General features: G+C 37.2%; 1 protein-coding gene across 1 annotated transcript in view; it reads left to right on the top strand.

The window, feature by feature from the left end:
• RPAP2 (RNA polymerase II associated protein 2) overlaps positions 1-16196 on the top strand; it is a 171078-nt gene that overhangs the window by 8840 nt on the left and 146042 nt on the right. The window contains exons 4-7 of the mRNA XM_006831052.1: positions 7338-7452; positions 8500-8598; positions 8801-8866; positions 14842-14933. Of these exons, the coding sequence (XP_006831115.1) occupies positions 7338-7452; positions 8500-8598; positions 8801-8866; positions 14842-14933 (372 nt within the window). The remainder of the gene's footprint in view (positions 1-7337; positions 7453-8499; positions 8599-8800; positions 8867-14841; positions 14934-16196) is intronic.

The following is a 16196-nucleotide window of genomic DNA, read 5'->3' as shown; positions in this document are numbered from 1 at the left end:
AAGTGTGGCAGCGGTAGTGAGGTTGGCCCAGGATCAGACATTGTTTCGTTCTGCTGTGCATGGGGTCGCTATGAGTCGGTTCTGACTCGATGGCACCTGAAAACAACAACAACAACAATACATATATATAGAGACACACATATACACATATGTATGTATATGTATATTGAATAATGAAATGTACTAACATTTGAAAAATCTATGTAATTCAGTGAACCAGTATTTTCCTAAGTACAAGATCATGTATTGGTATAAAATCTATTCCAAGTGCAAAATTATAACCAGTTGTCCTTGAATCGAGTCCAGTTTGTGTGTGCCAAAGTAGAACTGTGTTCCAAAGGATTTTCAATGGCTGACTTTTCAGAAGTAGATCACCAGACTTTTCTTCCAAGATTTCATTTGGTGGATTTGAACCTCCAACCTTTTGGTTAGCAGCCAAGTGCTAACCATTTACACTACCCAGAGACTCCAGGCCAATGGATTTTAATGTAATGGAATAGAAAAAGTTGTTAATAGAATTTTAGATTCCATATTGCAGTTAACCAAGTACTTAAGCTGTCACTTACTGCTTTTTAATAATTATCAAAGAAGAATATCCACATTAACATATTTTCTTTCCCATTGTGGAACTGTGTGAGATTTTGTTATTATACTTCAACCAAATAATACAACAGAGTGAATGCTAAGGTAGAAATGAGAATCCACCTGAATTCTCATGAATCAGTTAAGAGACTGTAAAAATACAAAACTGTTTCATTCTTTCAGGAAATAATTTTGTTACATAATTTTTGCATTAAAATATTAGCTTGAAATGACTATGTTGTTATTAAATGAGTTGACAAATAATTATGAGGAGATGTCAGAAAATTCATGGAAGAATCCCATTACCTTGTAATTCAAATTTTCCAGAAACGTTTTGAAATCCTCTCATACTTCAGAATTTCTCAGGTTTAGTCCTAGTTTGGTAAGTGTTGGATGACATAATACATATAAGCAAAAGTTCTGTAAAACCCTTGATTCTGTGGGTTAATGCGCCAGACTGCAAAGCTGTTTGAAATGCAGGGTCGGTGGTTCAAACTCACCAGCTGCTCCTCGGAAACCCTATATAGGGTCGCTGTGGGTTGGAATTGACTCAGTGGCACTTAACAACAAAAGGAGTCCTGAGACTAAAAAGTTTGAGAACAGTTGCTGTTCTCAATACTATCTGTCATCATATGGGACAGGGCAATTTGAAGGTATGTGTGAGCTCTGAATAGCTGTCCAAGGAACGTAATTGAGTCCTGGTGTGGTGCTGTGGGTTAATGTGCTAGACTGCAGAGCCGTTTGAACTACAAGGTTGGTGGTTCAAGCTCACCAGCTGCTCCTCGGAAACCCTGTACAGTGTTGCTAAGGGTTGGAACCGACTCGATGGCACTAACAAGAACGAAAACAACTTCAAGTAGAGGCAGTTGATGACTTAAGTAAAAAATTCTCTAATGCAGGTTGTATCCTGACACAGCTTTATGGATGCTGTTTTTGTTAGGTCATTTTTGACTCATAGTGACATGTACAAAGAATGAAGCACTGCTCCGTGCCATCCTCACAGTTGTTATTATGTTTGACGTCATTGTTGCAGCTACCGTGTCAGTCCATCTCATTGACGTCTTCTTTTTTTTTTTTGCTGACTCTCTACTTTACCAAGCAAAATGTCCTTCTCTATGACTGGACCCTCATGATAACATGTCCAGAATACATAAGAAGTTTTGTCAGCCTAAGGAGCATTCTGATTGTACTTCTTCCAAGACATTTATTTTGTTACTGGGAGTCCGTGGTATACTCGTTATTTTCTACCAACACCATAATTCAAAAGTATCAATTCTTCAAGTGTTCCTTATTACTTGTCCAGATTTTGTGTGTATTTAGGCAATTAGAAATACCATGGCTTGGGTCAGAAGCATTTTAGTCCTTAAAGTGACATCTTTGCTTTGTAACACTTTAAAGAAGTCCTTTGCAGCACATTTGATCATTGTAATGCATCGTTTAATTTCCTGACTGCCACTTCCATGGGTGTTGATTGTGGATCCAAATAAAATGAAGTCCTTGTCAACTTTAGTCTTCTCTCCATTTATGAAGATGTTACTTATTGGTTCAATTGTGAGGATACTTGTTTTCTTTATGTTGAAATATAGTCCATACTGAAGGCTATATTCTTTGATCTTCTTCAGCAAGTGCTTCAGGTCCTCTTTGTTTTCAGCAAGCAAAGTTGTAGCTGCATACTGAAAGTCATTGATGAATTTTTCCTGATTTTAAATCATGCAGTATACCTTTCCCTGGTTCAAAAGACTGTCTCTTGGTCTTGTACAGGTTCCACATAAGCACAATTACGTGTTCTGGAATATCCATTCTTTACAGTGTTATCCACAATTTATTATTATCCATAGAGTTGAATGTTTTTGCATAGCCAGTAAAACATAGGTAAGCATACTTTTGGTATTTTCTGCTTTTGGACATATGACATCAGTAATGATCTCTGCTTCCCCACATCCTCATCAGAATCAGGCTTGAATTTTAGGCAGTTTACTGTCAATGTACTGCTGCAACCATTTTTAAAATGTTTTATTGTGAATTATATGATAGTTTACATGGGAGAACATTAACTTTACGTTCATCCTATCCTGTATCATTACATTGCCATGGTTACAATCCCCTCCATGCATCATCAACTAACCAAAGGGTATACCCTGCAAGCCCCTCTCCCTCTCTGGGTCTAGAGTCTCCAGCTGCTCCATCTCTTCACGTCGTCATCTCTGCCTCAATCACCGGCATCATTTTTTCTGGGTAAGGTCCCACACTCCACTGTTCTCCCTTGATGGTCCCAGGGATCTCTGCTCCTAGACTGCAAAGTCAGTCACTCCCCTCCTTTTGCTACAAAACGTCTACCTTTACATTTCCAACCCTCACAATCAGTCCTGATAACAATTATTCACTATTGTATCACAAGAGACCTATCCGCATTTCATCTGCCCCGCCTAGAAAGATTGGATACTACTCAGTGGAGATTCTACCTTCCTCCATGCCCTCTGGATCTGGGTTCCCTCTTGAAAGCTTGTAAGCCAGTCACTTCTTGTCTTTGTAGCCCCCCACTTTGGGTAGCCAATGTCCAAGTTGCCCATCCCTGTCTACTCTGTGTATGGAGGCAGTGGGAATGATCCTCGCTGTAAAGATTTGTTACCTCTTTTGAGCTACTATATCCATAGGTGTAGGTCAAGTTCATCCAGTTGTATCAGATTACTTTTTTTCCTTTTCTTTCTTCTTCTAGTTGAGCTCTGATCATCCAGTCATTGAAGCCAGGTCAAGTGGGTATTATCTGCAAGTGTGAGTGTTCTTGTGCATATGCCCTCTCTTCTTATCAGCTGGATGCTTCACTCTCCACTCTAGTCCTCTGTGGCTATGTCACTGACTCTGGGCCCAAGAGTCCCCAGGTCTTGCCACACTGCTGGCCAACCAGGTCTCCACCCGGGTTCACAGTAGTCTATTGAACATTGTAGGGCTTAGCTCACCACTTCATTGCTGTTTTTCCCTCACTTCCACTTATCCGTGATGAACGTGCTCACCAATCAGAGTGTGTATTCCCACTGAGTCTTAGTCTTGGAAAGGGGTTTGCTCTGAGGGGGCCCGACCACTTGCCTTGATGTCTCCTGGGAGAACAACTTGCTTGTTCTTGTAGTAATCAGTCAGTCTGCTTATATTGTTTTATATTTTTCCTATAAGTCTTTCTTTCAACAAGTATCTTCTGTTCTTCTAGCCACTCCAGGCTGGTCTGCCCGTCCTTTCAAGTGGAAATTTTCCACCTCTGAGGATTCTGGATGCTGTTCAGAATTCCACCTATGGTCTTATGTAATGCAGAGGCTCCACAGGAAGCCTCCTTCACTGGGCACATTGTAGCCCCATTTTAGGTATTCCAATCAGTTATAGGCAGAAGATGGACTTACAAGCTTTCTATGGTGATATTTCTGGCTATTCTTTTCTCTCGCCTTCCAGTGTCTGTTTTATAATGTAATGCAAGGGAAACCAAGATTCAAAAGACAGCCAGGCATCTTAACATTACTTCCCCCCTTTTCCCCATTCCAACCATGTCTCAATCCCTTGTATCCCAGAGCCCTGTTGTTCCAAGGTTGTGCATACATCATTCTTTACCGCTGTCTCACTTAGCCCATGCAAACCTGCCTAATTGTTCTCTCATCTGCTTTGTTCTGTCTTACATTGTTGTGAAATGTGGAGTGCTACTGTGGTGCCGTAGGACGGACTGCTAGCTGCAGGATTGGTAGTTCAAACCCACCAATTGCTCTTTGGAAACCCTATACAGAGTCACTATGTGTCGGAATTGACTCAGTGGCGCTTAACAGCAACATTATGAAAAGAGGGGAAAGTAGGTGATAACTAGCAGTTTTGTCTTTGTTTAATGTCCCTATTTGGATAATAGGAGCCTTGGTGCTGCAGTGGTTAGAGCACTTGACTGAGAGCCAAAAGGTTAACAAAATGAATTGTTGACAATACCTACTTTGTCAGTCCTCCAAACTGTATTTGTAAAACATATTGCTCCAGGCAAGGAATTCGAGTTTAAAGTGGTAGAAACCCATTAATAGACATTGAAACGGTGAGTACATTTAGGTTCAGACAATTCAAGGTCAAGGAATTCAGCAAAAAAAGATTTAGATAGGCAACTAGAAACCAGGACAGGAAAAGAGAAAATAAATCACCAAGATGGTTGCTGTCTTTGTATTTTAGGGCAGTGATTTTCAATCTTTTGTAGACTAAAATTATCTAGGGAGCTGGCTTAGATCTCTAGAGAAACAGAGCCAGTGAAATATACACATAGGACATCATGCTAGGTAAAGTGGAGGGTCAGTGGAAAGAGGAAGTCCTCAACAAGATGGACTGGCACAGTGACAGCAACAGTGGACTTAAACTTAACAACAACTGTGAGAATGGCACAGGACCAGACGGTGTTTTGTTCTGTTGTGCATAGGGTTACTATGAGTCAGAACCAACTCAATGGTACTTAACAACAAGATATGTAGGGATACATATCGAAAGTAGCTTCCAAAAGTTTGTGGAAAAATCCCATTACCTTTTAATGCCATTTTTTTCCATGAACTTTTTCTAGCCCCCATGAATAGGTGTATATATAAATAAATAAATGTGTGTGTGTGATAATACATATCTATGTATGTATGTGTGTCTTAATACACACACACACACACAGACTAAAGGACTTGGCTCACGTGATTTTGTGTGTCACCTGACTTTATAGGTCTTGATGGGAGGACTGCAAAGAAAAGTTGTGCAAAATGTCTGTCTATATTCTGGAAACAATACACCCTAGGGAAACTGCCTTTTCATCTGACTGATTGATTGTATTACATTAGATTATGTTGTTAAGTGCCATCGAGTTGGTTCTGACCCATAGCGACCCTGTATAGGGTTTTCAAGGAGCAGTTGGTGAGCTTGACATGCTGATTTTGTGGTTCAAACTGACTTTGCCGTCCAGTATATTAACCCACAGTGGCACACCAGGATTATAATCAGAAAGCTTTGCTTTGATTTTTCATGATAAGTGGGGGTCAACAATAGTGATAGAGTCCCACTGGTATCAGTATTATACCAATTTTTCATAAGAAAATTTTTAGTTTTTTTCTAAACTGTATATTCATGGTGGTGATGGTGTGCTGTGGAGTCGGTTCTGACACATAGCAACCCAGTACAGGGTTTCCGAGATTGTAAATCTTTACGGGAGCAGTAAGCCTCCTCTTCCTCCAGCAGAACAGCTGGTAGTTTTGAATTGCTGACCTTGAGGTTAGCAGCCCAATTTGTAACCACTATGCTACCAGAGCAGTATATTTATTTTTAATATGATTTTGCAACAAAAGTAGATAAATACATCTTTGCAAATATGACTCTGTCCTGTCAAACCAAACAAGCAGTCGGCTTTTGAGACTTGACACAAAGAAATTTTTATTTACAAGAATAGCCGAAATGTTTTTCCTCTTCAATCTATTCTGGTTTGTAGATCATTATGAGAGCAAAGGACTCCTGGTGTGGTGCTGTAGGATAAATACTGGACTGCTAACTGCAAGGTTGGTGGTTCAAACCCATCAGCCATTCCTTGGAAACCCTATGTAGGGTCACTATGAGTCAGAATTCAAATTGATGAAACTTGGTTACAAATCAGGCTGCTAACATCAAGGTAGGAAGTTCGAAACTACCAGCCGTTCCCACAGGAGAAAGATGAGGCTTTCTGCTTCTGTAAAGATTTATAGCCTCGGAAATCCTGTGCGGGGTCACCATGAGTTGGAACCGACTCCACTGTACTTAACAACAACAACAGAGCAAAAGCCTCCCTTTGTAGATACACACAGAAATGATAGCATATATAAACCCTAATTGACAAAAATATTTTACCTCATTTTCTTTTCTGTATTGTCTTTTTGTGTAACAAAAAATACTAAACACACAGCCATGAAGTCGATTCTAACTCATAGTGACCCCTATATAGGGTTTCTGAGAGTATAAATCCATCTGGCAACAGACAGCCTCATCTTTCTCCCACTGAGTGCCTGTTGGGTTTGAATTGCCAACTTTGCAATTAGCACTCCAATGCTTTTCCTACTCTGCCATCAGAGCTTCTTTGTGTTTTCTGTGGAGCTGTTAAGTGCCCTTGAGATGATTCCCACTCACAGCGACCCTGTACAGGGTTACTGAGAAGTGACTGGTAAGTTTGAATTGTCGACCTTGCAATTAGTAGCCCAGTGCTTAGATTGTCTTTTCTATGTTGTTGTTGAATACCATCAAGTCAGTTCTGACTCATAGCAACACGGTACAGGGTTTCCAACGAATGGCTGGTAGATTTGAACCACTAATCTTATGGTCAACAGACCTACAGCGCCACACCAAAACTCCTGTCTTTTCTCTTGTTGTTGTTGTTAAGTGTTGTTGAGTCAGTTCCAACCCATAGCGACCCTGTATAGGGTTTCCGAGGAGCGGCTGGTGAGCTTGAACCACCGACCTTGCAGTTCAAATGGCTTTGCAGTCTGGCGCATTAACCCATAGAGCCACACCAGGTCTTTTCTATAGCTGTCCCTAAATGCCTTTTTAGGTTTTAAGCCCTAGAAGTAATCCTTCTGTGTGTACAGTGCAACAAGTAGTTTATTTCCTTTTTGAAAGCTACTCAATAATAGCATTTAAAAAGCATGAACAAGTGGTAAAATAGGGAACTATGTTAATTTTTTACTTTAAAAAGTAGGGAATTTGCCTTGGTAAAGCTTATAAGTAGAATAACTTTTTCATTATAATTTTAGGAAAGCAGAACTAGAAGCAGCTGTGAGAAAGAAGATTGAGTTTGAGAGAAAAGCTTTGTGTATCGTTGAACAGCTCTTAGAAGAGAATATTACAGAAGAATTCCTAGTGGAGTGTGTATGTATAAAGTTGGCAAATTATTTTTGTAGCATAAGATTTTTAAATCTGTATAATTTGGAATTTCTTTGCATTATTAAAATCTTTGAATCTGTTCTCATCATTTGACCAGGCAGCATGTTTTTGAAAATAATCAGCAATTGTATAATGACTTTGAAATGCACTTATGAAAAATAACATGCATATTTTAATACTTTATCATAGTGCTTTTAGCCAGTCTACTAATACTTGGTTTTTCTTATTTTCCACTAGTAATCAAAATGCACTTTGTTTCTGTGTTCTGAATGTTGTGCTATTTGAAGTAACAAATGATTATTTTTGCTAGTGTAATTGTATTAACTTTGAAACTTAAAAACCTGAAATATGGATCACTTATGGCTAACACATGAAGAATTATAATCTACATTAAATTTTTTTTGTTTTCATATAACATTTAAAACATTAAATTGTTGAATTGATATTTCTTTTATACCTCCATAATCCTTAAGAGAAGAAATAAAAATAAATTCAAAAAGCAGAACTTCTGTTGCAAAAATAATTCTTCATCATTTTATCTTGGTACAGCAATCACTTAACACCACTTCTACTGGCCTCAGAATTATTTAAATAAACTATATGATTTACAGTGACATTTAAAAAAATAAGTTAATGTTTACTGAGTCCTTGCTATGTACCAGACACTTACTTGTTTTTCCTTTATTTATTCCTCTTAATTCCAATTTCAACCTTATGAAGTAGCTATATTATCTCTATGTTTTCAGATGAGATAGATGAGGCTTAGAGTACTGATGAATGAACTTTTCCATTAATCTGAGAAGTGTCGAGGTGGTACAGCAGTTAAGCATTTCAGCTACTAACCCAGAGTATTGACCCATTAGCTGCTCTTCAAGAGAAAGATGTGACAGTCTGTAAAGATTACAGCTTTGGAGACCGTGTAGGGCAGTTCTGTTTTGTTTTTTAGGGGTGCTGTGGTTGAAATTAATTCAACAGTAGATTTAATTTGATTTCCATTAATCTGAGGGGAAATGCCTCTTCGTTTCATTATAGGGAAAGTTCATCACATCCGCTCACTACAGTGATGTCGTGGATGAGCGTTCTATTAGCAAACTCTGCGGTTACCCTTTATGTCAGAAGCAGCTGGGAATTGTAAGTAAATTTTTTTTTTTAAATAAAAACTTTTATTTTTATATTTAAAGACTTTGTAGAAAGAACAAGAAATGAAATCTGAGGTCATAAATTAATGGCGTGGATTGGTCGTAGATATGATATGTAGATGACTTAATTTTGTAACATAAAGTTCATGTTTGTGATTTGAATTCTTTTGTAAGCTGTACTTTCTTTTCTTTAGGTACCAAAACAGAAATACAAAATTTCTACCAAAACCAATAAAGTCTATGATATTACTGAAAGAAAGGTAAGTTTACGGGGTATTTTCAGTATGGTAGTTAAGTCCTGGTGTGGCACTGTAGGATAAGCACTGGACTGCTAACTTCAAGGTCGGCAGTTCAAACCCACCAGCTGCTTCTCAAAAACTCTTATAGGGTAGCTATGAGTCAGAAATGACTTGACAGCATTTAAGAACAAGAAGTAAATTTTTAATATTAAAATTATAAAAGTAACTTTTTAGAATCTTGCTTTTTGGAAAGAACCATATTAACATTTTGCATTTATATATAAATGGGATTAAAAACACTATCGCCTAAACTTTATGTACTGTTTAACTTGAATATTTAAAAGTTAAAACTAAATATTAACACAGGAATGGACAAGTAGATCATCTCTCAAGAAGAGAGCCAGAAACAGACTCACTGCATACTTGGACACTTAATATAGGACAATATAGGTCTTGCAGATCAGTGGAAAAGGAATGCATTTTTCAATATATGGTGCTGCCACATGGAAAACATGGCTATTAATCCCTACTTCAGGTCACATATAAAGATCGATTTTAAGTAGATTGAAGACCAAAGTATAAAAAGCAAAGCTTTTCAAACACAGTTTGGGAAAATATCTTTGTAGACTTTGGGTAGAGAAGGGTTTTTAAGTAAGACAAAATTATACACTGTAGAGACAAAATTATAAAGTTTTCTATATTAAAATCAGAAACTTTGTTCACCAGAAGTTTCCAAAAAAGAATGAAAAGATAAACCACAAGGTAGAAGTTAGATTTCTCACATATAACTCAATTATCACATATTCGTTTTCAAAATATATAATTTATAAGAAAAAGACAGGCTAATAGAAAAATGGAGTCCTGGTGTGGTGCTGTGGGCTAATGCATCAGACTACAGAGTCATCTGAACTGCAACATTGGTGGTTCTAGCTCACCAGCTGTTCCTTGGAAACCCTGTATAGGGTCGCTATGGGTTGGAATCGACTCGACAGCACTTAACAACAACAATGGAAAAAGGGACAAAAATTTAAGTAGATATTTTACAGAAGGAACTTAAATGGCCAATGAAAATATGAACACACTCAACCTCATTATTAGTCAGACAGCAAATAAAAACATGTACATTTTCAGAATCTCCAGATTAGAATAGAGAAATCTGACAATGCTAGGTTTTCTTTTTATGTTGATGTGGGAGTGAAAAATCGTATACCTTTCTGAGAAACTGTTTGGCTTTAGCTAGTTGAACTTGTACATAATTTATAAATAGTCCTTTCTATTTCTTGGTACCCTAGGTAAATTCCTACCTATGTGCACCAGTATCTATGTATAAGAATCTTAATAGCATTATGTTGAGTGGTAGAAAAAAAAATTGGAAATAATTCAGTTGTTCATAAACAATAAAGTGTAACAACTTAATGAAATGTACACAGGGAAAATGAATAAACTGAATTTCTAACACATTGTGCTAAACAAAAGAAACAAGATACAGACAAAAGTAGGCAAAACTGAATGGTATGTTTTATACAGATATGTATATGTAGTTAGGTGGAGTCAAGTCAGTTTCGATTCATAGTGATGTTAATGCAAAACAAAAATGAAACACTGACTAGTCCTGAGCAAGCCATCCTCACAATAGTTATTTTCAAGCCCATTGCTGCCACTGTATCAATCCACCCCATTGGGGGTCCTCTTTCACACTGACCCTCCACTTTTCCAAACACGAGGTCTTTCTGCAGGGACTTAAAAACATGTCTGAAGTGTAGCTGTACTTCTTCCAACACAGATTTGTTTGTTTTTCTGACAGTCCATGATACTTTCAATATTATTCTCCAACACCATAATTCCAGTGCATCAATTTTTCTAAGGTCTTCTTTATTCATTGTCCAACTTTCACATGCATATAAGGCTATTAAAAATACCATGGCTTAGATCAGATGCAATGTAGTCCTCAAACTGACATCTTTACTCTTGAACGGTTTTAAGAGGTGCAGCAAATTTGCCTAATGCAATACATCATTTGATTTCTTAACTGCTGCTTCCATGAGTATCAGTTGTAGAATCCAAGCAAAATGAAGTCTTTGACAACTTCAATCTTTTCTCCATTTTTCATGATGCTATTTATTGGTCCAGTTGTAAGGATTTTTGTTTTCTTACATTGAGGTACAACCCATACTTAAGACTGTAATATTTTATCTTCATCAGTAAATATTTTAAGTCTTCTTCGCTTCAGCAAGCAAAGTTGTATTATCTGCATATTACAGGTTTGTGATGAGTCTTCCTCTAATCCTGATGCCATGTTTTTCTTTATATAATCCAGTTTCTCAGATTATTTGCTTTGCATACAGATTGAACAAGTATGGTGAAAGGATACAACCTTAATACATACCTTTATTGATTTTAAGCCATTCAGTATTCCTGTGTGATATTCTGATGACTGCCTCTTTGTCTATATCCAGGTTTCTCGTGAGCACAATTAAGTGTTCTGGAATACCCATTCTTCATAGTGTTATCCATAGTTTGTTATGATATACACAATCAGATGCCTTTGCACAGTCAGTAAAGCACAAATAAACATATTTTGGTATTGTCTGCTTTTACCAAAGAACCATCTGATGGCAGCTATTATATCCCAGGTTCCATATCCTCTGATAAAGCTAGCTTGAATTTCTGGCAGCTCTCTGTCATTTACTGCTGCAATCGTTTTTAAATTATCTTCAGTAAAATTTTACTTGTATGTGATAGAAATGATATTGTTTGATGATTTTTGCATTCTTTTGCATCACTTTTCTTTGGAATAGGCACAAATATGGATCTCATCCAATTGTTTGGACAGATAGCTGTCTTCCAGATTTCTTAAACTAGACGAGTATGCACCTCCAGCATCAATTTGTTGAAGCTTTCATTTTTTATTCAGTCAATTCCTAGAGCCTTGTTTCTCACTGTGCCTTCAGTACAGCTTGGACTTTTTCCTTCAGTACCATCAGTTCTCTTGAAATGATTGAACATCATCCATTTCTTTTTCATAGAGTGACTCTGTATATTCCATCTTTTTTTGATAACTTTCTGCACCGTTCAATATTTTACCCATAGACTCCTTCAATATTGCAATTCTCAAGGTCTGATTTTTTTTTTTTTTCTTTTTCAGTTTGAGAAATGCTAAGTGTGTTCTTCCCTTTTTGTTTTCTAACTCCAAGTGTTTACACATTTCATTATAATATTTGATGTTGTCTTCTCAAGCTGCCCTTTGAATTCTTCTGTTCAGCTCTTTTACTTCATTTCTTCCTTTTGTTTTAGTTTTCTATGCTCAAGCACAAAATTTAGAGTCTCTTCTGATACCATGTTGGTTTTTTTCTTTTTTTTTCTTTTTAAAGACTTTCATTTTCTTCATTTATGATGTTTTTGATGTCATCCCATAACTCTTATAGTCTTTGATCATTAGTGTCTAATGTATCAAATCTGTTCTTTAGATGGTCTTTAAATTCAGGTGGGATATATTCAAGGTTTTATTTTGACTCTCGTGGACTTGCTTTAATTTTTTTTCAGCCTCAGTCTGAATTTGCATATGAGCAATTAACTGTCTGTTCCACAGTTGGACCTGGCCTTGTTTTGACTGATGATAATTGAACTTTTCTATCCTATCTTCCCACAGATGTAGTCAATTTGATTCCTTTGTATTCCATCTGCTGAGGTTCATGTCAGTTTGATTCCTGTGTATTCCATCTGGTGAGGTCCATCTGCCTTTTATGATGTTGAAAAAAAATACTTGCAATGAATAAGTTATCATTGTAGTTCAGCATCACTGACTCATTGTGACCCTACACACAGCAGTATGAAACACCGCCCAATTCTACACCATCTTCACAACTGTTGCTACACTGGAGTCCATTACTGCTGCCACTATGTCAATCCATGTCATTGGGCGGGTCTTCCTCTTTTTCGCTGACCCTCCAATTTACCAAACATGATGTCTTTCTCCAGGGACTGGTCCTTCCTGATAATATCTAAAATATAAAAAAAAGTCTTGACATCCTGACTCCAAAGGAGCATTCTGTCTGTATTTTTTCCAGCCCAGATTTATTTGTTCTTTTGGCAGTCCATGGTACTTTTAATATCCTTCTCCAGCATCATAACTCAAATACATCAATTCTTCTACGGTTTTCCTTATTCATTGTCCAACTTTCACGTGCATGTGAGGTGATTGGAAATACTATGACTTGAGTCATGTACACATTAGTCCTCAAATTGATATCAAAGAATATGTTGCTGGTCTTGCAAAATTCTTATCATACGATCGTCAGCATCGTTAATATCACTGAGGCCATATTTTTCAACTACTAATCCTTCCTTTTATTTCCAACCTTTGCATTCCTATCACCAAAAATTATCAATACATCTTGATTGCATGTTTGATAGATTTCAGATCGAAGAAGTTGGTAGAATTCTTCAATTTCTTCATTGTTGACTGTAGTGGTTGATACGTAAATTTGAATAATAGTTGCATTAACTGATCTTTGTAGGCATATGGGTATTACCCTATAATATACAGCATTATACTTCAAGATAGAATTTGAAATGCTCTTTTTTACAATGAATGTAATGCCATTTGGTAAAACCATATGAGACCCATGTCAGACTTCCCTTGGCTTCACAAGGAGAAAAAGGAATCAAGCTCAAAATCATCCCTAGGCTGATCCTGTTAAGCAGAGGTCAGACATGTTTCCACTTTACATCTTTCTTTACCCTATTTTGACACCAACCATTCATCCCTCAGCACTCTCTGCTTTACATCTGGGTTCGATAATCCATTGCAATGGACACACAGAACTCATAGTAATACTCACAATTATGGGATTTATTAAGGAAGTGAACAGGGTACAATTCAGGATCAAAACCAGCTCAGGACGTGGCATATCTGTAGTCAAGAATGCCTCTTGTTTGTCAGACTATGGGCATACCTCACTCTTGTCTTTGGCCTCTCAGCCATGTGGTCATTTGACCTTTGCCTTGCTCAAGTTAAGTGTTACAGAGCTCTTTTAGCTAGTCTGTGAATGCCCAAAGAGCACATTCTACTAGCCAGTCTCCTGGCCGTAGGCACTCAGCTTTACTTAGTCCATGGGTCTAGAGCCCAAAACTGCTCTGTCTCTCCGTGCCACTGCCTCTGCTTTCACTGTTTCTGTAGGTAGGGATCTCACACTTCACTCATACTCTTCCTTCTTCATGGTCCTGGGATTTTCTGTCTTTTCTTCTAAGATGGCTCCTTTTAAACCTAGCCAAAGGCAAAACTAACCAATCCCAGCCTTAGAGTTTTGTTACCTTATTTACATGATCCCACCCAATCAACATTGGACTGCTAGTTCAGACCCACCAGCTGATCGTGGGAAACCCTATCAGGGTTGCTTTGAGTCAGAAGTGACTCAAAGGCACTTAACAATAACAACAACAAACCTGTCACTTGATGGGAATTAAGATTTTGGCTAGAAAAGCCATATCAAGTAAATTCAAGGCACCTCACCATTCGTATTCAATTTGGATATTTGATATATGTATAGGAGTTAAGGAGTCCTGGTGTGGCACTGTAGGTTAATGTGCCAGACTGCAAAGTCGTTTGAACTACAAGGTTGGTGTTTAAGCTCACCAGTCACTCCTTGGAAACCCTATAAAGGGTCACTGTGGGTCGGACCTGACTCAATGGCACTTAATAACAACAACAACATAGGAGTTAAAATTAAAGAAAAGCAAGAGAATGATTAACAAAATTTAGCATAATGGTTATTACCTCTGGGACTGTGAAGATTAATGCGATTGAGGAGGGGCACATAGGGACCTTCAAAAGTACCATACTTAATTTCTTATCTTGGGTGATAGAGCCGTGTTTTTTCATTTTATTTATTTATTAAACATTTACTTTTATACTCTGTTCTGTACATAGGATATGTTTCACAATAAGATATATCAATGAGAGAAATAATTTACTAGCTTTTGCATTTTCTTCTTAGTCATTTTGCAGCAATTTTTGTTATAAAGCGTCTAAGTTTTTTCAAGCACAGATTCCCAAGACTCCAGTATGGATTCGAGGAGAAGAAGAAAGGTAATTTAAATCATTATGTATATATATATTTGTTCATATATTTTAATGACTTCTTGAAATATGTCGAGAGTGAGTCTAGTTTTGTATAGAATGTTATATTTTAAGCATAGCAATTAAGAATTTTACACTTAAAACTCACAAACATTTTATATAGACTGTTTATCTGTTTGCTGTTTACACTTTTAGCTTTAATAACAAAATCAAACTGCATCTCTGACTTCCTGCTACAACCATTGTACCTATTGTTATTGTTGTTAAGTACCATCCAGTGGATTCTGACTCCGCGAATCTGTATAGTGTTTCTGAGGAGCGGTTGGTGAACTTGAACCACCGACATTATGATTCAAACCGACCTTTCAGTCCAGCACATTAACTGTGGATCCTGCTAATCTAAAATCCTAGATTAAGAATGTTACATTTTCCAGAAGATCTTGAGATACAACTCAACTCACTGTTTGTTGTTAAGAATAGAAACTATGTGCTAAAGTTAAATGTTCAGGTTATTAATTCATTTGAATTTTTCTAAAAAAATCAGTACAATATTTTATTAATTTAGAGGAAACCAATTTAGGTCATGTTTTTATAAAAAAAAGTTCATGGGATTGCTAAAGTGGTTTCATTTTTTAAGAATGGTTATTAAACATTTGTAACATTTTACTGGATTCTGAATTCTAGAAAAATTTTATTGAGAGGGAAATGGTATAATTTTAAAAGATCACAAATTATTTTTAATGGTAATTAAACTTTATTAGCTAGGAATTCCTAACAAAGGAACAAATTAGTAACATAATGTCTAATATAATTCCATAATGTTTGATAAATGGCCTTAGTTCCCTAATGTAAACTAATCAATTTAACTGATATTCAAAGTGTCTGTTATTGCTGTTGTTGTTGAGTGCCGTAGAGTCGGTTCCGACTCATAACGACCCTGAACAGGGTTTCCGAGGCTATAAATCTTTATGGGAGCAGAAAGCCTCATCTTTCTCCCGCGGAGCAGCTAGTAGTTTCCAACTGCTGACCTTGCGGTTCGCAGCCCGATTCGTAACCACTATGCATTGCTGTTAGGTGCCATCAACTCAGCTCTGACTCATAGCAACCCTATGTACAACAGAATGAAACACTACCTGGCCCTGTGCCATCCTCATTTTGATTATACTTGAGCGCATTGCTGCTACCACTATGCCAAGCCATTTCTTTGAGGACCCTCTTTATCGCTGACCTTCCACTTTACCAAGCATAATGTCCTTCTCCAGGGACTGGTCC

Source organism: Chrysochloris asiatica, unplaced genomic scaffold, assembly GCF_000296735.1.
Source record: "Chrysochloris asiatica unplaced genomic scaffold, ChrAsi1.0 scaffold00002, whole genome shotgun sequence".
Lineage (NCBI taxonomy): Eukaryota > Metazoa > Chordata > Mammalia > Afrosoricida > Chrysochloridae > Chrysochloris > Chrysochloris asiatica.
Note: the sequence above shows the minus strand (reverse complement) of the source record. Positions and strands in the feature narration are given on the sequence as shown.